Source organism: Bos grunniens, chromosome 5, assembly GCF_055505025.1.
Source record: "Bos grunniens cultivar Pamir isolate PY7600 chromosome 5, Bosgru_T2T1.0, whole genome shotgun sequence".
Lineage (NCBI taxonomy): Eukaryota > Metazoa > Chordata > Mammalia > Artiodactyla > Bovidae > Bos > Bos grunniens.
The window spans coordinates 84,066,777-84,094,216 of NC_141169.1; the positions used below are offsets into that span (position 1 = coordinate 84,066,777).

Below are 27,440 nucleotides of genomic sequence, written 5' to 3' on the forward strand. Positions count from 1 at the left end.
GTTTTTTCTCCTCTACTACTACTTCTAAGTGACAGTAAGGTAGGGTGATGTGCCAGGGGTGACTGATGGCGGGTGGCGGGGTTGTGTGGGTGGAGGGGCAGTTTTGCTAAAAGTCAGAAAATTGCAGCTAGAGGAGAAATTCATATGGCCATCAGGGTAAAACTCTTAACTCCCAGTTAAGGGTGAAATGGTTTGTTACAGAGTCCTGAGAGTTCTGTAAAGGTAATTCCATCATATTTGTGAACCTGGTCACAATATTAGCTCTCTTTCTTACTAATAGTTTTTAATGACACCTACTGTGGATTCCCCTTCTTCTCTCTCCCCTCAAATTCATTTTATTTAAATGTGCTTCAAAACCATTGTATTAGAAATAAACTATATCACTTAATTGCACAAGGATTGCATATGTGTGGTAGGCAAATATCAGGAAGATAACACACTTATTTTAAAAAGTATGATATTTCAAAGGTAGAAATATCAGTTATGGCTTCATGAGGAAAAAATATGACTAACATATTATATTTTACTTATTTTGTGGCAGTTTCTTTACAATTGGTGGAATAATAAGGGACTGGAGACTGACAGAGTAATTTGCTTTTTTTTGGAAGTCTACTTAAAAATTGGAGAGCCATGTATTTTTATACAATAATTTATTTACACTCCATGTGTATTCCTAAAATATATGCTGTTTAATTTTGCCTACCTATGCCTTCTATATAAATGGAATTATGTAACTTTTGAGACTTACTTGTTTTTAGCTCAATTTCATGTATTTGAGTGTTATTGCATGCAGCTGCAGTTTATTCACCTTTTCAAATAGTTCTCTTTTGCTTGAAATTACACACTTGTCATGGTATATTTATTCACATTACTATTACTGATGGACATTTGAGTTTTTCCAGTGTTTGCTATCATGAAGTGTTGCCTCAAAAACTGTGTCAACACATGTCTTCAGATGCACAAAATTTGCAAGATTTCTCTAGGGGGCATATCTGTCCAGTTAAATTTGATTCATGTATATTTTTCATTCATATTTATGTATAAAATCATTCAAAGTAGCTAATGAAATCTCCTTATAGATATCTTGGAAGGTCTAATTGTTGAATGAAATTTTTCTTATTAATTACAGTAAACAATTTACAGTTATGACCTTATGAAGAGAAGATAGGTATGAAGGATAACAGGTTTTATGTTAGCTGAGTTTCAGTGACAGATTGAGAATTTTTGGCTGTGGCTATAATTGCCCATTTGGCCTACTTGCTGGTTCAAACGGGGAGATTAATACATCCCTTTAAAAAGTGTACTGACAGATTGAAGTTGAAAGGTTCTATATAAGATATTTTTATTTAGAGCAGGCTGTCTTGGTCCTTATCAGGATTTGACATTTTTGATAACTTTCTGAGATATGTCACCCTTTCTTCCATCTACTATTAGTTAGCCATTTGTTAGTTCCAGTTATTTTTATTGATTTTGTAATCTATTAATACCAAAAATAACATTGATTTACTCAGTTGTTCAAAAAGTGACGCAGTCATTCACTCAGTCAATACTTAACATCTTGCATGTTTGAGGCCTAACGTTTAGATTTGGGCATATTATGGTGAGAGCTTCCCCAGTGATACTAGTGGTGAAGAACCCACCTGCCAGTGAGGGAGACATAAGAGACGTGGGTTCGATCCTTGGGTCAGAAGATCCTCTGGAGGAGGACGTGGCAACCACACCAGTGTTCTTGCCTGGAGAATCCCATGGACAGAGGAGCCTGGCAGACTACAGTCTATAGGGTTGCAAAGAGTTGGACATGACTGAAATGACTTAGCATGCATGCATGTATGCAGAGCAGAAATGTGCTGACTCTCCTGGAACTTATAATTTGTAGTGCTAGTAAAATATGCATGTAAAAGAAAGCTTGATGGAGTGTGAGAAGTTCTCTTATAGAGGACAGCCTCAGGTACTGTGGGAGTATAGATGCTACTAATCCATTCAAGAAAGATTGGAGACTGTTTAAAAAATACAGATTCTTAGACTGTATCCTCAGAAATTTTTGTTTGCTAGATAGGGACCAAAGAAAGGTATTATTATTATTACCTCATGTATATATGATTCAGCCAATGAGCCAGATTTGGGAAACACTGTTTATGAGTGAGAAAAATGGGAAGTAATCATGAGAAGGTATTTAAATGACTTCAGGAGGGTATAGATGGCTTTCAGATGATTTTCTGCTCATTGGCCAAAGGTTGATCTTTATATTTGTACCTATTCAATTGTAAATCCTTATTTGTAAGTTATAAAAGTTAACTGCTCCAGTGGTGGATGGGAAAGCCTGGTTTATCAGTAGTACACGCGAAAAAACCTGAAATTGTTCAGCTATAATGAATAGTGTCAGAAGTGGGCTTGACTTCCATGGAAGCTGATGTAATCTTAGGTAGCATAACTGTAACCTTAGTGTCATAAGGAAGGAGGTGAGAGACCCCTGACCCCTGCACTTGTTGGAGATGCACCTGGATTCGTGTGAATAGTCTCTGGGATCACATTTAGAGGGGTGTTAACACTTGGATGCATGAAAGGATGTTGAGCTCCTTGGTAAATATCCATATGAGGGAGAACTAGAGAGAAATAGACTCCTAGAAAAAGAAAACTTAGTCCAAAAGAAAGAACTGAGACCAAAAAGGGAAAGTTATTTGGGAAAGCCAGTCTTATTGTTTTTCATTGATTCATTTATTTATTTAACAAATATTTACTTAGTGGCCACTATAACTCATTCTAATGGGTGCCAAGGATATAATGGTAAACTAGATGGATTCACTTTCTGACTTCATGGAGTTACAATTTATTGAAAGACCAGACTAATAAGCAAGTAGTTAGAAAATGTAAGTACTATGATGGGAAAAAGACCTATAAAACAGAGCAGGAAGATGGTAAGTGGTGAAGAAGAGGCTCTTGGAGATATTGTAGAAGTTATTCAGTAAAGTCATCTTTAACAGTTAACATCTGTGATCATATATGTTTTTATAACATTCACACTGTTGTAAAATTCACACTTGTTTCACACTATTATAAAATTCACACTTGCTTCTTTATCCACCCATTTCATTGTAACCTTCCCTTTCTTCCATTCTCTCCAAACTCAGTTCCAGTTCATTCAGTCTGTATGATGAGATGACTGTCTTTGTAATTTTCACAGACTTTAGTTTGTAAGGAATAGGACAAATTCCTAGAACTGAAGTCACTCTTAACTACTAATGTTTTTATCTGGGCTATCAGATGATTGAGGATAGGCATAAATATTTACGTAAATATACTGTGACCTGACTGATGGCTTTAGTTTTTTCCCATTCCTCTTGGTGGCAAGCCACCACGCAGGTGGAGACTCCTTGGGCGATTCTAGGGGAGCCTATATTTCTGTGGGAATGGCAGACACAAAGAATAAGTAAAATATCAATGCCACTTTTAATACAAATTTTTTGTGCTCCAGATGAGTTGTTGTTCAGTTGCTAAGTCATGTCTGAGTCTTTGAGAACCCAGGCTTCTCCTGTCCTCCACCATCTCCTGGACTTGTTAACATTCATGTCCATTGAGTCAGTGATGTCATCCAACTGTCTCCTCTCCAGTGCCATCATCCTCTGCTGTCCCCTTCTCCTTTTGCCTTCAGTCTTTCTCAGCATCAGGGTCTTTTCCAGTGAGTTGGATGTTCTCATCAGGTGGCCAGAGTAGAGCTTGAGCTTCAGTCCTTCCAATGAATATTCAGGGTTGATTTCCTTTAGGATTGACTGGTTTGATCTCCCTGCAGTCCAAGGGACCCTCAAGAGTCTTCTCCAAATTTGAAAGCATCAATTCTTTGGCCCTCAGTCTTCTTTATGGTCTAACTCTCACATCTGTACATAACTACTGGAAACACCATAGCTTTGACTATACGGACCTTTGTCAGCAAAGTGATGTCTCTGTTTTTTAATGTGCTATCTTGATTGTCATAGCTTTCCTTCCAAGGAGCAAGCATATTTTAATTTCATGACTGCAGTCACCATCTGCAGTGATTTTGGAGCCCAAGAAAATAAAATGTGTCCGCTTTTTCCCTTCTGTTTGCCATGAAGTCTCTAAATTAGATTATGTGCTTTTTTTTTATTATTATGCCTTGAATTCTTAACTCATCTTTTTTTTTAATTGGAAGATAATTGTTATGTTGTTATGTTGATTTCCACTGTATATCAACGTGAATCAGGTATAAGTATACAGATAACCCCTCTCTCTTCAGCTTCCCTCCCACGCCTCCCCCCATCTCACATCCACCCCCGCTCCCCGCCCCAGTCATCACAGAGCCCTGAGCTGAGCTCCCTGTGCTCTAAAGCTGCTTCCCGCTGGCTCTCTATTTTACACATGGTGGTGTATACATGTCAGTGCTCCTCTCCCAATTCATCCTACCCTCTCCTTCCCCCACAACTTAACTAGTTAGAAAAGCTGAAGTTTCCCTCACAGCACTTTTTTAGATTTAAATATTATATTGTGACATCCTTAGGACTCTGAGCCTTTCACATTCAGTGTTACAGCCTGAAGTTGGATTTTGTGGAGGTTTGGGTTTGCTTTCTCTTGACCCATTGTGACTTCCTGTTTCTAAGAAAACAATTCTGAAGACTCTTAAAAGGAATTTCTTGCATGCTTGGCAGCTCTTGTAAAACCACATTTTAGCAAACCAGTTTGAATGAAGTGTACTAAAAAAAAATCAAACAAAGAACTATATGCTTGATCAAATTATTATTTTGTTTGGTGGAAATTAGATCTTATAGAGAAATCCAGTGATTTAGGAAGTGTCTGCTTTTGTAAACAGATAAACCAGGAACCAAAAGTTTCATTTTGATTTGATTAATTATTCTAGTTCAAGGGGACTGTTGATCACGAATTGGGGTTACTTTATGCTGGGGTTGATGCATACTAGTGAGTGGGGTTTACTTTTGTGCTGGGGTTAATGTGTGCTTTTTAACAAAGTTGCGACTGGGGCATCGTTCTTCAAATGAGCTCATAAATTTGCACTAATTCATGTGCATTCTCACAATATTCTGGAGAAAACCCTAATGGCTCTCATTACTTAGTCCATGGAGAAAATGACTATCAGTGAGTCTTTTGGTAGTTAGATATTACCCTAACACAAGAGATTCATGTCTCCTGGCTCTCACATCAGAGATTCAGCTTTTCTGGGAATTGTCCTTGAAATTGGCTTTTCATGGATATTTTAAGAGGGGCAAGTTTTTGTAACTAGAAAGGTACTCTGTTCATTTGAGTACATTTGTTGAGTGCTCATCACTAAGTGTCAGGCATCCTTTTCGAGGAAGATAGGAAAAAGGCAGGTGAAGTCCCTAATGTTATTATCTTAAACACTTAGTATTTAAGGGCCTACTCTATGCTAGAAACTGTGCTAGGTACGTTACAGCTATGAAGTTAGTCAGTCCTCCTGACAATACCACAAGGTGGGTACTCTTATCTGTGTTTGCAGATGTAGCGAAGGAGGTCCAAACCCCCACCTGGCTGAGAAGTGGCTGAGCCATAGTTGAACACAGGATGAGCGCTTTTTATTCTGTTGTGTCGTCACTCTGTGAGCCTGATCTCATAAGCTTACCCATTCCTTATAAAAATAAAACAAAACATGCTTGCATTCACACTGGATCATAAAAACGTGGGCAGTCTAATCCCTGTTAATGTTTTAGTGTCTGTGTTCCAGGCCTCATATGTGTCTCTGTAGAGGAGGGTGTGTGTGTGTTTAAATATATACAATATCTTATTGATTTGTTCCCACTTATTTTCACCACTATTATAAATGTTTCCCCCACCACTGCCTTTAAAAAACTAGAATTGTAAATGGCTCTGCAGTTTCATGGTTTGTCAGTATTGTGATTTCTCTAACGTTTCCTGCTGCTGCTGCCGCTGCCGCTGCTTGGTGCTTAGCCATGTCCAACTCTTTGCAGCCCCATGGACTGTAACCCACCAGGGTCTTCTGTCCATGGAGTTTTTCCAGACAAGAATACTGGAGTGGGTTGCTATTTCCTACTCCAGGGGATCTTCTCTACCTAGCAATTGAACCCTCATCTCTTACGTCTCCTGCATTGGCAGACGGATTCTTTACCCCTAGCGCCACCTGGGAAGTCCACCACTTAACAGTTTTTCAGTTTTGAGTTTTGTAAACCCTGCTTTAATTCATGCCTGTATAACCAGATCTTTTTACAAATCCATGACTATTCAAACATCTCTGAATGAAGAGTGGTATTAAAACTTTTTGTAAATATTGATGCAGTCTCCATGTGCATATTGTGCTCTATGAACACGACGATGTCAACAGTGTGAATGTTCTTTTCCTTCCAGACTGGTGGATGACCGATGTGTGGTGCACCCAGAAGCAGGGGACCTTGCCAACCCTCCCAAGAAGTTCCGAGGTAGGAAAGAAATACTTTATATTATATGACCTAAGTGGGGGTATTTTTGTGTCTTAAAAGAAGTAATATTAGAAATTTATTCAATGTAAAACTTTCAAATAGAAATATATCTGCTGAAAATTCTTTCAAAAGTTCCCCATTGTTTTTCTTCCTTGAAACATTGAAGGACTGATCTGAAAGAATAGCTTCAAGTTTTGTTTTGCTGGAGAGTAGTCTGTATGTTGAAAGGAAATCTTGGTAATAATTAAATAACCGTGAGAGGCCACTTTTCAAACCGATAAATATAGCTGAATGATATGTATTTATATATTTCCGTGACAGTTACACCATAAATATTAGCGTTTCCTTATCAGCTCTTTAATTTATCTTTGTAAAATCTCCAGCATGGTGACACTGATGTGTTAGTTTCACTTTTAAAAGGTCACTTTGGATGCTACATAATAACTAACAACTGTCTTAGAACTCCCTTCTAGGTATAATTTTAGAGGTAGTGTCATACTATCAACTGAGAAGTTGTTCATAGTAGCAAACTGATTATGACTGTTACAAGAGAAGGATTAATGGGACTTGTAGAGAGTCATAGACTACTAAGGCCAGTCATTAAGAGCTTGTGCAAATCAAATTAATACTTTATAGTGTATACTTATAATAAAAATATAATGATAACAACTTAAAAGCAGCATTCATTTTGAACACACTGTGTCAGTATTCCTCCTCACATTGGTGAAACAAAGCTTTAATAAGGGAGCCTGATCTGGACAGAGAGTCAGAGGGGTTCGCTGGAGCCCCAGACCCAGGTCAGGATGCTGTCCGTGTGCATGGGGGAGGAGGGAGCTTTCACATCTGGTGAGTGTTTCCCATGCTTCATGTTCTGTAACTTTTTTACACCATTTTTATTATAAGGATTTGCAGGAATATTGCATTTTCATCTCAGAGAGTGATGAGCACAGTAAATGTGGTTTGAGTGACATCAGTCACTTTGAATACGTGATCCACATGTCTCCCCATGTCGGGAAATTAGCGTGAAAGCAGACTGTGGGAGTGATAACCACCCATCAGTGCACCCGGAGCTGTGCTGAGTGGGGACACTCCCCCAGCCCTGGGCACGTAAGGTCTTCTCACGACACACAGTCCCCATGGAGGAGGGACTCACTATTGAACTGCTTGAAGGAGAGTCAGCGGTTGTGACAAACCAGACACAGAGTGCTCCAGGACAGCTTGCCAGAGACTGTGCACTAAGTGTGTGGAAATGATTTCAGAGGCAGAAGAGGCTAGAGGAGCCTGATGGAAGAACGGACACTGTGAAAAAGAACATACAGGTTCTAGAAAGTGTGAGCTAGCATATTATATGAGGAGATGAGGAGACCGTGGTATGGAAGAGAGAGCTGGGGAGATTACCCAGAATGCAGGGTAGAGGAAAGTGTGAACAAGTCATGAAAAGCCAGTGTTGAGGAGGAACCGAGAGGGTCTAGCAGCATCTAATCAGATTCTAGAAGGAGAGGCCAGAGCGCGTGAGAATGAGGCAACATGTAAAGAGATATGGGTGAGAACTTTCCTAAGTTGTAGAAAGCCACTGTTTCTCAGGTGGAAGAGATATGTTGAATTCAGAGAAGGGATGATAAACAAATTCAGATCCACAGACTCTCTTTTGTGAACTGTAAGATGTGGAAGATAAAAAGTTTTAAAAGCAAACTGGGACAACAGATCTGTATTTGTAGCAGAAAAAAGCGTGGAGTCTGGGTTTGACCGCATTTCTCGCCGACTGTCATCTTAAGTAGGTCACCCAACCACTTAGTGTCTCCGAGGACATCTGTCATTGCCTGGTGGGACCAGGGGTGGATAAAAACAAGAATAATCTTGCCACACAAGGCTCTGTGTGGCTTGGATTCTTTCCAGAGAATAAATGTAAAAGTGTTATAAGTCATTATACAAATGGTAGCTAACTTATGATAGAAAGACATAATGTATTTCCTTTAAACATAATTGGCTCTTCTCTTACATTATAACCTCTTCAAGGGCAGGCTTTTCTTTTTTTCTTTTTGTGTTTCCCAGGCATAGAACTTTGTTCATAGTAGATATCAGAAAAAAATAGCCATTAGATGTTTATGGGTGAGAGACCCACAGTTTCCCTGGGATTGTGTGATACAACTTGGTTCCCAGGCGTGCTTCATGCTTCATATTCATGAGTTTGTGTAGCCTTATTCCTCTGTCAGTCAGGGAAAGTTAATCTGTCAAAGATAAATCTTCAGGGTTTGTGGCTGTCTTTTTCCTTTAAATATTTCAGTGTGTCTGAGGGAACTGTGCAGTAACACCTCTGTGCCCAGGAGGTAATTATACACAGATACTTGGTGTTATATGATTCAGCGGGCATTGGTTCAAAGTATGAATCATGCAGGTGCTCCGTCCGCCCCTGGAAGGCTGGCTTTTCCTGTAATCTAATACATTAGGTCATTGTCGTTGCTGGTTTGCTCTCATTTTCTACCTCTTGTGTAAGACTAAGTCATTTGTCTCCACTCATCATTGAAGAAGGAGGGTATCTTGCTATTGAAGAGTAAAGATTCCTTTTTGTCTTAAAGCTCTGACTCTTCTCCTTGCATTCTTGGAGGCCCATCCTGACGAGGCCTCAGAGAATTCCATGAGATGGGTTTGCGTTGCTTTCCCTGGCCTTCACATTGCTTGGCAGACCTTGTTTTCCCAATTCTGTATCCTTTCTCATACCTTGTTCTTTTGCAGTTTCACCCTTCTCTTCCTGAATGTGTTCCTCCTGTTCCCTTTGGCTGTAAAAGCCCTCACTTTTGCATAGATTGACCTCCCAAGATCACCACCCCTGCCTTTCCAGACCCCTTTGCCAAGTTTCCAGAGCACCCTCTCTTATTGTTACTTTTTAGATAATATGAAGAAACAACAGTGTATCCCCAGTTCAGCTGCACCTCACTTCCTCTTGGCTCAGCCAGACAAATGGTGTCTGCAAATTAATTTGAAACAATTTTAATTTTTCATACTTACTGTATGGTTTGTTCAAGTGAATCATAAAATTTTAGAGCTTCTAGGCAATTAGCAGTCAGTTGAGGTCTTCCCTGGTGGTACAGTAGATAAGCATCTGCCTGGAATGCAGGGGACATGGGTTCAATTCCTGGCCCGGGAAGACTCCACATGGCCCAGGAAGACCTAAGCTCTTGTGGCAAAACTACTGAGCCCATGCTCTAGAGCCCATGAGCAGCAACTACTGAGCCCACATGCTGTACCCACTAAAATTTGTGCTTAGAGCCTGTGCTCCACAACAAGAGAAGCTGCCACCCTGGAGGCCCGTGTACTGCAATGAAGACTAGCCCCCGCTCGTCGAAACTAGAGAATGCTCATGCACAGTGATGAACACCCAGCACAACCAAGATAAATAAATAAAAAGTAAATCAAATATGGGTCTCCCAATGTTTTTAGTGAGGAACCAAAATTTTAAAGAGGTTAATACAATTATCCCCAATACACACAACTGTACAAGCAATATTCCTTTGACGGGTTCCCTCTGCTTTTCACATGAACAGAGGAAATGAAGCTTTAACAAACAAACAGCTTCCCAAGGGTTATTTAAAACCTGGCGGATGGACAGCTATTTTCAGTAACCACACCATCAGAATAGCTCTAACAGAAGCACATTGGCTTTCTCTTAAGTAAGTGCAGAAGTCTTTTCATGATCAAATATTCTTTCATTTTTAAAGATCAGCTATAAACTTTGGAATACATTTAAGTTATGAGGAGTTGTAAAGGGAGTATAGAGAGTTCCCTTCCACCCACTTGCCCCTGTGTTAGCATCTTATATAACTGTGGTACATTTGTCACAGTTAAGAAATTACCATTTGTACATTACTGTTGACTAAATTCCAGGCTTCCTGTGAATGTCACCAGTTTTCCATTATCCTTTCCGCAATCCTGATCCTGTTCAGGATCCCACGTGCCATTAGTCATCATGGCTGTTTAGTCTCCTCTGGTTTCTTCCACTTTCTCAGTCTTTCCTTGTTTTTTTTTTTTTTATGACCTTGATACTTTTGAAGAGTACTGGCCAGATATTTTGTAGAATGTCCCTTGATTTTGGTCTGGCTGATGTTTTCATCATGCTTAGACAGGGGCTAAGGTTTTGGGAAGGGTTATTAACTGCCTTTCTCCCTACATCATATCAGGGGCACATATTGTCAACATGATTTATCACTAATACTATTTTTTGATACATAGTTTTAAAGAAATATTTGCTTAGTTGTTTGGCTGTGCCCGGTGTTAGTTGCAGCATGTGGGATCTTTTAGCTATGGCATGCGAACTCTTAGTTGCGGCGCCTGGGATCTAGTTCCCTTACCAGGGATTGAACCCAGGCCTCCTGCATTGGGAATGCAGAGTCTCAGTGTGAAGATCCTCAGTTTAGCCATCCTCCTGCACACTAAATGATAGCAGGTATTTCTATTGACTTTACATTCTTCCCCTTTTCCTTTTCCCTGTCCTCATTCCTTTATGCGTGTCTCCCCCTATTCTCAAGAGAAGTTGGGTATAGATTTTTCCAAATGTTAAGACCTATTAATATGTGTGGATTTTCTATTAGGAGGAGAAGCAGACCTAAATCAAAACGAGAGAGGTGTGTGCGCCCTTTTCTTAACCATAAAGGTGATAAAACGCAGAAGTAGAACCCAGGGGCCACTCCCCAGGAGGGCTGAGGGAAGAGAAGACGGGCCTGTCTCTTAGGCCACAGGCTTTTTGGCTGTTTGCTCTAGAAATCTCTCTCTGTGACTCTGTGGTCATTTGACATGTGACTATTTCATAATTCACCAGCCCTATCAAAAGGCTGCTTCCGGCAAGCAAAAAAGTCATTCTGAGGCAATAATTTTGAATGCTTCAGGAACTAAAACAGAGACTTTCTCTGCTGTGCGATGCCACTTGAAAGCAGGTAGTGAGTATCAGGGACTTGGGAGAACACTGACAAGACATTTCTTTAACTCAGTTTCTTCTGGGCATGTAACTCAGAGTGCTATTTTCAGGCTGGCACTTTGACCTTTGGGCTTCCCTGGTGGCTCAGTCGTAAAGAACCTGCTTGCCAAGCAGAAGACATGGGTTCAATTCCCTGGGTTGGGAAGATTCCCTGGAGGAGGGCGTGGTAACCCACTCCAGTATTCTTGCCTGGAGAGTCCCATGGACAGAGGAGCCTGGTGGGCTGCGGTCCATGGGGTCGCAAAAGGGTTGGACGTGACTTAGTGACCAAATGAAAACAGCAGCAACAACAATACTCTCACCTTTTGGCTCTACTCATGGAGGTTGTAGGCTTCCCTGGTGGCCCAGATAGTTAAGAGTCTGCCTGCAATGCAGGAGACCCAGGTTTAATCCCTGGGTTGGGAAGATCCCTTGGAGAAGGGAATGGCTACCCACTCCAGTGGAATTAAGTTTGCTGGGAGAAATATCAATAACCTCAGATGTGCAGATGACACTAACCTTATGGCAGAAACTGAAGAACTAAACAGCCTCTTGATGAAAGCGAAAGAGGAGAGTGAAAAAGTTGGCTTAAAGGTCAACCTTCAGAAAACTAAGATCATGGCATCTGGTCCCATCACTTCATGGGAAATAGATGGGGAAACAGTGGAAACAGTGACAGACTTTATTTTTTTGGGCTCCTAAGTCACTGCAGATGGTGACTGCAGCCATGAAATTAAAAGATGTTTACTCCTTGGAAGAAAAGTTTTGGCCAACCTGGACAGCATATTAAAAAGCAGAGATGTTACTTTGCCAACAAAGGTCCATCTAGTCAAAGCTATGGTTTTTCCAGTGGTCATGTATGGATGTGAGAGTTGGACTGTAAAGAAAGCTGAGCTCAGAAGAATTGATGCTTTTGAACTGTGGTGTTGGAGAAGACTCTTGAGAGTCCCTTGGACTGCAAGGAGATCCAACCAGTCCATCCTAAAGGAGATCAGTCCTGAATGTTCATTGGAAGGACTGATGCTGAAGTTGAAACTCCAATACTTTGGCCACCTGATGCGAAGACCTGACTCCTTGGAAAAGACCCTGATGCTGGGAAAGATTGAAGGCAGGAGGAGAAGGGGGATGACAGAGGATGAGATGGTTGGGTGGCATCACCGACTCAATGAACATGAGTTTGAGTAAACTCTGGGAGTTGGTGATGGACAGGGAGGCCTGGCGTGCTGCAGTCCATGGAATCACAAAGAGTCAGACGCAACTGAACTGAACTGAACCCACTCCAGTCTTCTTGCCTGGGAATTCCATGGACAGAGGATCCTGGTGGGCTACCGTCCATGGGGTCACAAAGACATGACTGAGAGACTAACACTTTCATGGAGGTTATACACTTAAGAGCACTGGTGAAAAAGCTATCTGGCTAAGTAGTCGCTTTGACGTTTTATATAGTTGAATGTGTCAGTCTTGTCTAACATAGTAATTCTCTGGTATGAGCCAATTTATAAATATCTACTTCTTCTACCAGTTTCACAATTCCTTTATTGAGTTCCTTCAGAGTTGATGATCATGTAATTTTTGGGATGAAGACTGAAACTATTTCAGATTTGAAATCACTAACATTTATCGACCGAGTGCTTAATACATGCAACGTTGGGCTCAGGACTTCCTGTGCATTAATATTTATAGTCATCTCAATAACCCTATAAAGTAGAAATTGTTGCTGTCTGAATTTTGCAGTTGAGAGAGTTAAGTATAAAGAAATTATACAACCATTTTAAGGTCCCCAAGCTTATTAGTGGTGGAGTTGGGACTCAAAATGAATTTATCTGACTCTAGAGCTGCTTGTTTTTAACGACTGTACCCTGCTGTCTGTTGTATAATACCCTCCTGTAAATTCTATCTGTTGGCCCTGAAAAGCCACATAGATTCTATCTAATCCCTCTTCCACACAATGAAGCTTTAAAGTATTTGTTTGTTATTGTTCGGTTGCTCAGTCGTGTCTCTTTGTGACCTCAGGGACTGCGGCACGCCAGACTTCCCTGTCCTTCACCATCTCCTAGGGCTTGCTCAAACTTGTGTCCATTGAGTCGATGATGCCATCCAACCACGTCATCCTCTGTTGTCCCCTACTTCTCTTGCTGTTTTGTATTTGCTTAGAATGATTTTATTCTTTTTTTTTTTTTTTTACACCTGGCCACAGTGATTGATTGATTGATTTTTTTTTACACAAAATTTTATTTTTTTTAAATTTTATTTTATTTTTAAACTTTACAATATTGTATTGGTTCTGATTTTATTCTTGTACATCTTTTCTTCTACAGTCTTAATTTAAAAAATTCTTTCACCTGTTGCCAGCTAGATTATCTTCAGTGATTTCTCTAGTTGCTATGTTTGGATTCTGGTTAGGCTCCTATATGTCAATGTCATTCTTAGCAGCCTAGGAAGATCTGAATATTGTACATTTGGGTGTGTTGTGATGAGACCCTGCCTTGTTTTTGGATGCCACACTTGCAGCCCAAGTGTCCTGAGCAGGACTCCCCAACTCCCATATAGCTGTTAGTCAAGCCAGACTCCTGAAACTTTTTCATTTGCATCTCTGGACCCTTGCTTTCCTCCTCCTGTGCTCCATACCTGGTATTTTGGAGCCAGATGGGGGATCTGTTATGTTTCATCTTTTGAGCATTGATCATTGTTGTAGCCTGCCAAACTTCCTCTTTCTCTCTCATTCTCTCTTTTGCGATCTTAACTCTCATCCACATTATTTATTCAAAATCTCAGCCTCCTGACATCTTGAAGCTGAAGTGGATCACAGGGATATATGTGATAGTCTCCTTTCATGTGTTACTCCAGTGTGACTGAATACACCTGAAGAGAGCTAGATTAGGACTGTGTTGGTTGGAGCTGCTGTCACATCAGACCCTGGAAGATGTGGGTAGAGAGAATCAGTTTGGGAAGTGGTCCTGGCAAGTGTGAGGGAGTGAGGGAGAGTGAGCCTAATGCAATGAAAGGTGGTGAAGTGTGCATAGGGCTTCCTGATGGGTCTAATGGGAAAGAACCTGCCTGCCAATGCAGAAGATGTCAGAGATGCAAGTTTGATCACTGGGTCCGGAGGATCCCCTGGAGGAGGGCATGGTATCCCACTCCAGTATTCCTGCCTGGAGAATCCCGTGGACAGATGAGCCTGGCAGGCTGCACTCCATAGAGTTGCACACAGTTGGACAGGACTGAAGCTACTTAGCAAGCATGCACGCAAAGTGTGCATAAGACTCACCAGTGTGGCAACTGGAGCTCAGTCCTTTGAGGCCCTTTGAGAAACCACAAGGAACATGCCTAGAATCTCCTATCCAATGCTGCAGCCAAGTTTTATCCTCAGTGGGTTTGTGGATTGTGCTGTCATTCCTTCTACACAAACTTCTGGATTGCTCCTGCTTGCTAGCTGAGCAAGTTCTCCAAGTGTTGGGGAAGCGATCATGAGGACAAGAGGAGCGATGCGGGCGCTTGAGCGTGGAACCTGCCCGCATGCTGGGAACTCTCCACTGTGGTTGTCAGTGGATGTGGGCCTGAGGACACGTAGTTGCAGTACTTGTGTGTGCTTAGAATTTGCACTCGTTTCTTTATTTGAAAGATCTGTGATTAGACTACAAACTGTTTGAGGGTAAAAACTGTGCTCTGTCCAGTTACCTAGGTCAAGAACAGTGTTTTGTGTATCATTGGGGCTGAATTAATTTTTGTTGAACTGATGAGTAAAGTCCTAGAAAATTGTAATTCTGAAAGGCAATATAATTTCAGTTCTGTCATCACATGCTTTTTTTGAGGTCTTACTAGTACCCAGCATGTAACACAGATGTTAGGTGATTATTTCACTCATGAGAAAGCAAAGTATAGATCTATTATATTATTACAGCCTTATATTCTCCACCTCTGAATTTCAGTTCATTGGTGTTAAAAATATGTGTTCTAATATATAAATCTGTAGTGTGAATAGCAGAAGATGAAAACTTCTACATGAATTAAGTGAAGTTCTTTTAGGTTGTAGCATTTTGTAGTTTGCTGCTACACTGCAAAGTTTTAGAAAACTGCAATGAATTTCCAAGCCAGAAACTCCATGGTTTATTGAAAACCATCTTTAACATTCTCCAGTTGAATGTTTCTGCTGTGTTGATTCTGTGTATTTGTGGTAAGTCATCATATTAAGAACCTTCTATAGCTAATCCCCTATTATTAAACCCTTAAGTGGCAGTAGAAATTGGATAGTAAGTTTATTCTTTTCAGTGAGATTTCAGAGAAGGGCCAAAAGATGGAATGAAAACACATTGCTTTGTCTCTTTGCTTCTCTTGTTGAATCTAGTCAGGATTTTAAAATCCTGTAAAATATGTACTTTTAAAATATTTTAGTCTCTATTGGAAGGAAGTTGCTGTCCTTCTGAGTGGTTTTCTGTTTGGGGCTGCAACAACAAGAACAACACAATTAATTGTGTATCCGTCTCTCTGTGTATGCCGTATGAACTTTGATTCATACATACAAATGAACTTTGATTGATTTGTGGCTTTGACTTGTGAAATTTAATTTGCTCCATGAAGAGTAAAAGTAATGGGCAGAAAATGAACACTTGTGATGTCCATGGTTTAGTACTGTTAGAACAACTCCCTTGTTTACTGTTCTGTATCCATGGGCCAATTTTCTGAGTTGCGAGCTTGTTGTAAAAATCTCCCTTCGAGTGTTATGCATGATGTTAAATGTGTGTCTAAATATTTGGTAGGTAGAGAATAAATGCCTTTTGTCTGTGAACATTTTAACTTAATAACCAAGACTGCTCTTTCTAAGAATATAGAGTCCTACATATTGAAATTCTTAACTTTGAGTGCTTTGGATGGCCTTTGTCCACGTTCCCTTACTTAATTCGTGGTAGCCTCATTTTACAGATATAGAAATCACACTGTGAGGAAGTCAAATAATATGCTCAAGGTCACACGGCTGTTACGTGATGAGACTGCCTTATCTGAAGTTGATGTTTTGAACTCTATAAGATCTCGATATGTTTAGTAGAGATTTATTGATTATTCACTGTGTGCAGAGCAGTGTGTGAGCTAGTTACTAGGGTTCAAATGAGCCAGAAATTAATGCTGCTTTCAAGGAATTTATAATCTAATGAGGGAGATAAGATGTGTGTATAAATAATTGCAACCCAACATAGAAAGCACAGGTTCAGTTCAGTTCAGTCGCTCAGTCATGTCCGACTCTTTGCAACCCCATAGAATGCAGCACGCCAGGCTTCCCTGTCCATCATCAACTCCCAGAGCATGCTCACACTTATGTCCATCAATTCAGTGATGCCATCCAACCATCTCATTCTCTGTTGTCCCCTTCTCCTCTTGCCTTCAATCTTTCCCAGCATCAGGGTCTTTTCCAAGGAGTCAGTTCTTCGCATCACATGGCCAAAGTATTGGAGTTTCAGCTTCAGCATCAGTCCTTCCAATGAATATTCAGGACTGATTTCCTTTAGGACTGGCTGGTTTGATCCCCTTCCAGTCCAAGGGACTCTCAAGAGTCTTCTCCAACACCACACTTCAAAAGCATCAATGCTTTAGTGCTCAGCTTTCTTTATAGTCCAACTCTCACATTCATTGGAGAAGGCAATGGCAACCCACTTCGGTACTCTTGCCTGGAAAATCCCATGGATGGAGGAGCCTGGTAGCCTGCAGTCCATGGGGTTGCGAAGAGTTGGACACAACTGCACAACTTCACTTTCACTTTCATGCATTGGAGAAGGACATGGCAACCCACTCCAGTGTTCTTGCCTGGAGAATCCCAGGAATGGCGGAACCTGGTGGGCTCCCGTCTATGGGGTCGCACAGAGTCAGATACAACTGAAGCAACTTAGCAGCAGCAGCAACTCACATCCATACATGACTACTGGAAAAACCATAGCTTTGACTAGACAGATCTTTGTTGGAAATGTAATAATTCTGCTTTTTAATATGCTGTCTAGGTTGGCCATAACTTTTCTTCTAAGCAGCAAGCATCTTTTAATTTCATGGCTGCAGTCACCATCTGCAGTGACTTAGGAGCCCAAGAGAATAAAGTCTGTCACTGTTTCCACTCTTTCCCTGTCTACTTGCCATGAGGTGATGGGACCAGATGCCATGATCTTAGTTTTCTGAAGGTTGAGTTTTAGGTCAGTTTTTTCACTCTCCTCTTTCACTTTCATCAAGAGGCTCTTCAGTTCCTCTTCACTTTCTGCCATAAGGGTGGTGTCATCTGTGTATCTGAGGTTATTGATATTTCTCTCAGAAATCTTGATTCCAGCTTGTGCTTCATTCAGCACAGCATTTTGCATGATGTACTCTGCGTATAAGTTAAATAAACGGGGTGACAATATACAGCCTTGATGTACTCCTTTCCCAGTTTGTAACCAATCTGTTGTTACATGTCCAGTTCTAACTGTTGCTTCTTGACCTGCATACAGATTTCTCAGGAGGCAGGTAAGGTGGTCGGATATTCCAATCTCTTGAAGAATTTTCCAGTTTGTTGTGATCTACACAGTCAAAGGCTTTGGCATAATCAATGAAGCAGAAGTAGATGTTTTTTTTGGAATTCTCTTGCTTTTTCTATGATCCAAGGGATGTTGGTAATTTGATCTCTGGTTCTTCTGCCTTTTCTAAATCCAGCTTGAATATCTGGAAGTTCACAGTTCACGTACTGTTGAAGCCTGGCTTGGAGAATTTTGAGCATTACTTTGCTAGCATGTGTTGCTGCTGCTGCTAAGTCACTTCAGTCGTGTCCGACTCTGTGCAACCCCATAGACGGGAGCCCACCAGGCTCTGCTGTCCCTGGGATTCTCCAGGCAAGGACACTGGAGTGGGTTGCCATGTCCTTCTCCAGTGCATGAAAGTGAAAAGTGAAAGTGAAGTCGCTCAGTCGTGTCCAACTCTTTGCAACCCCATGGACTGCAGCCTACCAGGCTCCTCTGTCCATGGGGTTTTCTAGTCAAGAGTACTGGAGTGGGGTGCTAGCGTGTGAGATGAGTGCAATTGTGCAGTAGTGTGAACATTTTTTGACATTGTCCTTCTTTGGGACTGGAATGAAAATCGATCTTTTCCAGTCCTGTGGCCACTGCTGAGTTTTCCAAATTTGCTGGTGTATTGAGTACAGCACTTTCACAACATCATCTTTTAGAATTTGAAATAGCTCAGCTGGAATTCCATCACCTCCACTGGCTTTGTTCATAGTGATGCTTCCTAAGGCCCACTTGACTTTGCACTCTAGGATGTCTGGCTCTAGGTGAGTGATCGAACCATCTTGGTTATCTGGGTCATGAAAATCTTTTTTTGTATAGTTCTTCTGTATATTCTTGCCACCTCTTCTTAATATCTTCTGCTTCTGTTAGGCCCATACCATTTCTGTCCTTTATTGTGCCCATCTTTGCATGAAATGTTCCCTTGGTATGTCTAACTTTCTTGGAGAGATCTCTAGTCTTTCCTGTTCTATTGTTTTCCTCTGTTTCTTGAACTGATCACTGAGGAAGGCTTTCTTAACTCTCCTTGCTATTCTTTGGAATGCTGCATTCAGATGGGTATATCTTTCCTTTTCTCCTTTGCTTTTTACTTCTCTTCTTTTTTCTGCTATTTGTAAGGCCTCCTCAGACAACAAATTTGCCTTTTTGCATTTCTTTTTCTTGGGCATGGTCTTGATCCCTGCCTCCTGTACAGTGTCACAAACCTCTGTCCATAGTTCTTCGGGCACTCTGTCTATCAGATCTAATCCCTTGAATCTATTTGTCACTTACACTGTATAATCATAAGAGACTGGATTCAGGTCGTACCTGAATGGTCTAGTGGTTTTCCTTACTTTCTTCAATTTTAGTCTGAATCTGGCAATAAGGAGTTCATGATCTCAGTCATAGTCAGCTCCTGGTCTTGCTTTTGTTGACTGTGTAGAGCTTCTCCATCTTTGGTTTCAAAGAATATAATCAATCTGATTTTGGTATTGACTATCTGGTTAAGAAAGTAGAAAGGGCTGCATAAAAAGTTATAGTAATGGTATTGTGGAATGATGGGGTTTTTAAAATTTTTTACAATTTTATTGAGGTACAGTTGTTTAAAATGTACAATTTGATGAGTTTTGACATATACATATACCAGTGAAACCACCACCACAATAAAGGAGAAAATGAACTACTTTTCTATTAATAGTAAAACAAGTAAGTTCTAGTCAAGGAGTCCAACTGATAAACCATAGTATATATTCCATGCTGGTAAATTGGAAAAGACTCTGATGCTGGGAAAGATTAAGGGCAGGAGGAGAAGGGGCTGATAGAGGATGAGATGGTTGGATGGCATCATCAACTCAATGGACACGAGTTTGAGCAAACTCTGGGAGATGGTGAAAGAGAGGGAAGTCTGGCATACTGCAGTCCATGGGGTTGCAAAGAGTCAGACACGACTGAGTGACTGAACAACAACAATGCTAGTAGACTCATGAGTTGGAGCAGGTGTGACCCTGTGGAGCCTAGAGGTGTAGGAATGGAATGCATAAAGATATATGGTAGGACATTGGGGCCACTACGGCCTCCACCCCTTTGTTCCCAAGCCATCTACTCTTCCTCTTGGGCACATGGACCCGTAGCGGTCTCTGATTTAGTAAATGCACTGTGTGCTGAAGAATGGCACTTTATTCTTCCAGAGAATTGCCTGGTACATCGATTGTGTCTTTAGAAAAGCATTTCGGCATTCTGTGAGACTGGTCGTTCCTAGGCGTGTTATGCGATAAGCTATCCCACAACCATGGGTTATTCCCGTACCTCGTTTACTGGTCATGTGCTGTGCTTGGTGGATTCCATGCCTGTGAATCAGGTAATTCTCATAACCACAGGGGGTCAAAAGTAATAGGATGAAGATAATAGGAATCACATTGAGAAAATAGAGGGTGTCAGTGTACAGTAACAGGCAAGATGAGTGGTAAAGAAAAGGCTTCTGTGGAACCAGAAAGCTAATCTTGTTCTGTCATGTTGGATAGAAGCTGCTGCTGCTGCTGCTGAGTTGCTTCAGTCGTGTCCAACTCTGTGCGACCCCAGAGATGGCAGCCCTCCAGGCTCCGCCGTCCCTGGGATTCTCCAGGCAAGAACACTGCAGTGGGTTGCCTTTTCCTTCTCCAGTGCATGAAAGTGAAAAGTGAAAGTGAAGTCGCTCAGTCGTGTCTGACTCTTAGCGACCCCATGGACTGCAGCCTTCCAGGCTCCTCTATCCATGGGATTTTCCAGGCAAGAGGACTGGAGTGGGGTGCCACTGCTAGCCACTTCCAAAGTCTGCAAATTTTAGCCAGTTCTTCAGAGTTCTGTCTGAGGTTTAATGGCTTGTAGTCTGGATAAAAATGATGTATGTCTTTTCAGCTGACAGCCGTATCCATAGTTTCATGCTGTGCTAATTGTTTTTAATCATTATTTATTTTTGACTGTGCTGGGGCTTCCTGGCCACTTGCAGGCTTTCTCTCGTCGTGGTGAGGCTGCTTCTCTTGTTGGGGAGGGCAGGCGCAGTGGTTGTGGTGCACGGGCTTAGTTGCTCCCCGGCATGTGGGATCTTCCTGTACCAGGGATCGAATCTGTGTCTCTTGTATTGACAGGCAGATGTTTAACTCTTGGACCATCAGGGAAGTCTTGTCATGCTATGTTCATTGTTAAGAGTGGGTGATAAGACCCTTTCTATTGATGCTCAAGGGCAATTTTCCTCTGATGTCTTTTCTAGAAACCAAATGTCCATATTTCAAAAATGGAGATTTCAATTTCCTGTTTTGAGAGATGAGAATAGCTCCTTAATTAAGATAGCATTTTCCCTGTTAGTAGAAAGATTTGTGCCTATGGGGAAGAGACATTTTGGCTTTTTAGGCCTAATATTCACCTTTTCATGAAAGTAGTTCCTAGGGAAGTACTTGGTATGCAAAGCTAAATTGTATTTCCCTTTTAAATAGTAAGTACTTAATACTGAGATGAAAGTGCCAAGCCATTACCCAAATAAATTTGGCCTTCTGCAGGACATAGACAAGTAAACCAATGTTAAGGGCTACTCTACTACCACTGCTGCTAATCACTGACATTTATTTAGTCCTTACTATATATCAGGTGATATCTGCAATGCTCTATATTATCTTAATCCATTCAATCTTTCTGAATCCCTAAGAAGTATGCATTGTTATTAAAGTATTATTATTTGCATGTACTGTATAAGGTGATGAATTTCCCGTAAGGCTCAGCGGGTAAATAGTCTGCCTGCAATGCAGGAGACACAGGAGACTTGGGTTTGATTCCTGGGTCGGGAAGATCCCCTGGAGAAGGAAGTGGCAATCCACTCCAGTATTCCTGCCTGAAAAATCCCATGGACAGAGTGCTACCCAGTCCATGGGATTGCAGAGAGTCAGATACGACTGAGTGACTAAGTGCACAACACTGCAGACCTTGAAACAAACAAACAAACAAAAAATGTGCTAAAACAGAAATAAAACAACAACAAAAACCAAAGGCTTACAGAAGATAGAAGTTTATTTCTCTTTCACCTAATAGTTCCTAGGTGGGTGATACAGAACTGTCTTGTAACTGTGTTGTCTTTAACACGTGGCTTCCAAAATTGCTTCAGTAGTTACTATTCTGTAGTTGGTACAAAGAGGGCAAAGGGCAAGCAGATTCTTCTTTAAGGAGAACTTCTGGATTTGCATGTATTACTCCTACTCATGTGTAATAGTCATATAGTATATTGGGCTAAATCAGATCCTAGTTCCCGGACCAGGGATCGAACCCGTGTTCCCTGCATTGGCAGGTGGACTCCCAACCACTGGACCACCGGAGAAGTCCCAACACATCCCATTTTGTGGATGAGTAGATCAAGGTACAGAGAAGTTAAGTAACTCGTCCAAGGTCATATAACTAGTAAGAAACAAAAGACTGACTGAAATCCAGACTCTTAACCACTATCTATACTGCTTTTAGTCCTAAAGGGCTGTTGAAGTAAGAGAAAATTATAATTGCCTTGGGAATTCAGAGGACGAATGGAGGTAAGCTGGAGCTGTGGAAGGATGGGCAGTTGTTAACTAGGTGGAAAGGAGAGGGCTGGGGAGAAATAGGCACAGGGATGTGTAGTAGCGTGACTTATTTGTGGTTGTGGTTTTAGGAATGTTATGTGGAATAGTGACAGAAATGAGCTTGGAGGAGGGTCTGGGTGCTTTAGTTTTTAACACCCACCCTCCTCCCCCACCAAAAAACCCCAAAAATACGCAAAACAAAACTGAGTGGCTTTCTAAGCATTCATTTGCTTAACTCCTGAATCTCTGGGTTTGCTTGTGGCTTCTTCTGTTCTGAGCTGACTTGGCTGATCTCTGATGAACTTGTTCGTTTATATGTGGTCAGCTGATGGCTGCATGGTATGGGCTGGCTTCACTCACTCATCCGTCTGTGGATAGGTTGTTAACAGGCGTGGCTGGGCCATTCATCTCATTCTCTGTCAGGCTAGCTCAGATTCTTCCCATAAGGAGGGTGTGAGAACAGCCAGAAAGGGCAGTCCTTCTCCCCTAGTGCTCAAGTATTATTCAGACCTGTAATGTTATATGGCTAAGTTCAGAGGCAGAGAGTGGAGAAATTGACTTGTGTCTTTTGACAGAAGTACCTGCAAAGCCACTTGTAAAGAGACATGCAAACAGGGATGAGAAGAATTTATGACTGCTTGCCATTTACCACACTAATGGACTTGGTTCTGGCATCCTTTCTGCCAGAAAGTTAGATCTAGAAGATTGCTAGAGATGTCAATCTTGAGGTGCAGGAAAAAAAATCCAGATGCAAAATACAGATTTGAAATTTGATAGCATATAGATGGAATTTAAAGCTGTGAATGAGAAGAGTTCCCTAAATGGAATCCCTGAGAATACCAACATTTAAGGTACTTCTCCCAAAACAAGAATATCAAGAACCACAATGAAGTACTACTACAAAAATGACCAAAATAAAACTGCTGACAATATCAAGTGTTTACAAGGATGCAGATCAACTAGGACTCTCATGCATTTGTCAGTGGTGTGAAAAATGCTCCAGCCATTAAGGAAAAGAGTTTAGCAGTTTCTTATAAAGTTAAACACACATACCTATAAAAGCCCAAATCTCACTCTTAAATATTTACCAAGAGCAATTAAAACTTACTTTCATACAAAGATAACTATTCCTCAATGCTTATATTAAAAACTGGAAAAAATTAAAAACTCTCTTCTAATGAATGGATAAATAATACATTAAGTACATTACCATTCAACAGTAAAAAGGAGTGAACCAAGGATACCTCCAACCATATGGTGGCTCTCAAGTGCACGACACTCTGTGAAAGAAGTCAGTCTCAAAAATCTGCTATCCCATTCTGGAAAAGGCTGAGACAGGAGGGGTAAATTTAGTCAATTCAAGATAGAATAGTCTAGAGGGGAAAACTAGCTCTGAAATGGTTAGAAGTTCATGTGATCCAAAAATAATCTCACGACTTCACTGAAAAATAATGAAGTCTCCCCACTCTACACTTCTGTGAATCTTTTTCACCTTTAAGTCTAGCTGTGTTGAAACATGGAGAAAGCTCTTAAGCATTCAGGACTCTTTGCTTCTCTGGGCCCTCTCTGGAGGTCCTCGGTGAGGTCTTCACACATTTACATAATACAGTATTAATTTAGGGGAAAAGAACAATCCTTATGAAAGCACAACAAAGCACATTTTAATCACTTTTATAGGATGTTTGTTCTTCCAAATATATGGAAGATTAGAGTAGTTCTACCTGTGCTATATCCATTATTATTTTTGTATTTCTTAGGTAATTTCAAGTATATTATTCCAGTGGAATTTCCTATGAGAAATGCATTGCTTTTATAATATAGTTTTCAGAAGTACATTGTGGTAAGAAGCATGGACTGTTTGTAAAACTAAAGCTATGGCTCACTCAGAAACTCTTCAGTGAATTAAATTGTAGCTATTTTTAAAAATTTATTTAATTGGAGGAAAGTTGCTTTACAATGTTGTATTGATTTCTGCTGTACAGCAATGCAAATCAGCCGTAATTGTACATATAATCCCCTCCCTCTTTACCATCACTCCCATCCCCCATCTTACCCCTCTAGGTCATCACAGACCACCAGGATGGGCTCCTTGTGTTATTTCTAAATAAACTATTTCCCTATCCTCTCTTATTTTGTCATGTATTAGGCATATTAAAAACATATTACAAAGTCAGTCACTCTAGTTTTCACAAGCTGTATAGCATAAAATATCTCTAGTGGGAAGGAAAATATCTTAACCACATTTGATATTTTAAGTGAGAGTATGTGTGAATTAAGATTATACTTCTGTGGTTTATGGTAGATTGGCTTTACTTATTTTACTCTTTTGAGTATTAAATAAATTAATATATGTTTTGTTTATGAAAGTCTCCGTACATCTTATAAAACATTAATCATTAACTTACTCAAGCAACCACTAAGATAAAAGAGATTTGTACATTGTGTGCTCAAGTCCAAGTCAACTGCCTTTCTTCCCAGGTGTTGATTTAGTGAATGAGCAGTTTAAAGATCTTCTCTGATCAGGTGCCCTTGTTTACATTTTGTGGTTTTCAAGGTAAATACAGCAATTTCAGAATAAAGCAAACTGCTGGCGGGTGGCAGTGTTTGTTTTACAAATGCTTGGAAGTAGTTTGGAAACGTTGCCTTTTGAAGAATAAGAGGTAGAGACAGAACAAAGCAGCCCTCTGAGTAGAGATCCAGCCTCAACTGGTGGTTCTCCACCCTCTCACCTTGTTCTTCTCAAGCCCTGTCGTCTTTTGTTAGCGGCTGTGTGCTGGGCTTAGTCGCTCAGTCATGTACGGCTTTTTGCAACCCCATGGACTATAGCCCACCAGGTCCCTCTGTCCATGGGGATTCTCCAGGCAAGAATACTGGAGTGAGTTGCCATGCCCTCCTCCAGGGGATCTTCCCAACTCAGCGATCAAACCCAGGTCTTTCTCACTGCAGGCAGATTCTTTACCAACTGAACCACTAGGGAAGCCCAAGAATACTGGAGTGGGTAGCCTATCCCTTCTCTAGGGGATCTTTCTGACCCAGGAATTGAACCGGGGTGTCCTGCTTTGCAGGCACATTCCTTAGTTCGTTAGTTGAGGACCCCTGCAAAAAGAGATTTATGCCCTGAGTCTTGCTTCTTCTCTAATGTTTTGCTATATGACTGTGATTTTTGGTGATGGTGGTGGTGGTGTGTGTGTGTGTGACTCTTCCACTGGATGACTTCGAGCTGGTTAAAATTAAACTTCAAGGTCCATGAAAAACCAGAAGATAATAAGCACATCCATAAAGTGTTCTATCTTGAAATCACAGGTATAGCTAGGCTAAAAATGATTTTTAAGCTAGTACTTTCTAAACGACAGAAGCTTCAGCTCTGGTGAGAAATAGGGCCTTGGGATTTGTCCTTTTGGTTCCATTTAGATGTACTGCATGAAGCACAAGTCCAGGTATGATTATTCTAGAAAGCTTCATGGTTATGCAACTTGTACTCTGATTGTATCTGCATAATTAAAACCTCCATGTTGATAAATAATGGAAGGCAAAAAGAGTTAAAACAAGTTAATTATGTGGTTAGCTTGGGAGTTAGGTTTTGTGAAAAGTGAAACTCACTCAGTTGTGTCCGTCTGTTTGTGACCCCATGGAACTGTAACCTGCCAGGGTCCTCTGTCCATGGAATTCTCCAGGCAAGAATACTGGAGTTGGTTGCCATTTCTGTCTCCAAGGGATCTTCCCCGACTCAGGGATTGAACCCAGGTCTCTCCTGCATTAGGTTTTGTAATGTTACCACATAAAAGAAAAAAAAAAATACTTGAAATGTCATGTTAAAAAAACATGTGTGTGACCCTCCAGTGGGAAAATGTATAAAAAAGGAAAGAGCAGCTGATTGAGTGTAACTGATATTTTGACTTAAAGCAATAATTGGATGTTCTTTGATTCCTATTTCTTTGTCAACCCTTGTTTTTTAAAAAATATATATTTGGCCAGCATTGTTAATAAAACTAAAGGCAGGTACCTTCACTGGTTGGCTTCCATATAGGCAAGCCCAGACAGCAAGCAAGTTCCCTACTTTCACCTAACACAGAGATGGGTAGCATGTTCTAGTGGCTTTTTGGGATATTCTTCCTTGCCCTCCTAAATAAAATATCAAACAGCCTGGAATTCAAGGTTTCATCACTTAAATAGCCTAGAACAAAAGAAGCCTTGAAACAGCAACTTAGTTGCATAAAACCTTTTGGACTTAGAAACTGTGATCACTTTCTTCAGAGAAAACAAGGCAGTCAGGAGCCTTTGTTACATGTGTTCTCTGAGCCATGCTATGATGGTTGTATAGCAACCAAGCAATCTGAAGACAGCCCAGCCTTGGTTGCCAGAGGCCATGCTGTGCTATACCTAGTTGCTCAGTCATGTCTGACTCTTTACGACCCCATGGACTGTAGCCCGCCAGGCTCCTCTGTGCATGAGATTCTCCAGGCAAAAATACTGGAGCCGGTAGCCTGTCCCTTCTCCAGGGGATCTTTGCGACCCAGGAATTGAACAGGGTCTCCTGCATTGCAGGCAGATTCTTTATCAGCTGAGGAAAGCCCACCACAGGCCATAAGAGATGGTAAATGCAAAGTATGAATTACTTGTAGGGCAAAGACCTAGATGTAGTTCTCTAGCTTGGGCGTCCTCCAGACCCTATTGAGAGGGTCTTCAAGATCAAAGTATTTTCATAATGATACTCAAGTACTATTTGTCTTTTCCACTCTTGTTCTTTGTTGACTGTACAGTGGAGTTTTCCAGAGGCCCTGTGAAGTGTGATGCTGTCATCTCTCTCTTTGCTAATGGAACATATGCTTGTGTTTTATTGTGTTGCAAATTTCTAATTTTAATCTGTTGTATAGTAAACATCGATAGAAACAGCCCACAAAAGAAAGTCTCTTAGGGGTTTTCAATAATTTATAAGCCTGTGAAGAGGTCTTGATACCCCAAAATTTGAGAACAGTTTACTAGAGAAACAATCAAGTAGCAAGAGTTGGGA

The 27,440-nt window shown here is 40.9% G+C and overlaps 1 protein-coding gene across 2 annotated transcripts in view; it reads left to right on the top strand.

The window, feature by feature from the left end:
* Nucleotides 1-27,440, top strand: part of ITPR2 (inositol 1,4,5-trisphosphate receptor type 2) — a 586,442-nt gene that overhangs the window by 55,800 nt on the left and 503,202 nt on the right. For both annotated transcript variants that reach the window (XM_086401652.1, XM_086401653.1), the window contains exon 2: nt 6,346-6,416. In XM_086401652.1, the coding sequence (XP_086257778.1) occupies nt 6,346-6,416 (71 nt within the window). The remainder of the gene's footprint in view (nt 1-6,345; nt 6,417-27,440) is intronic.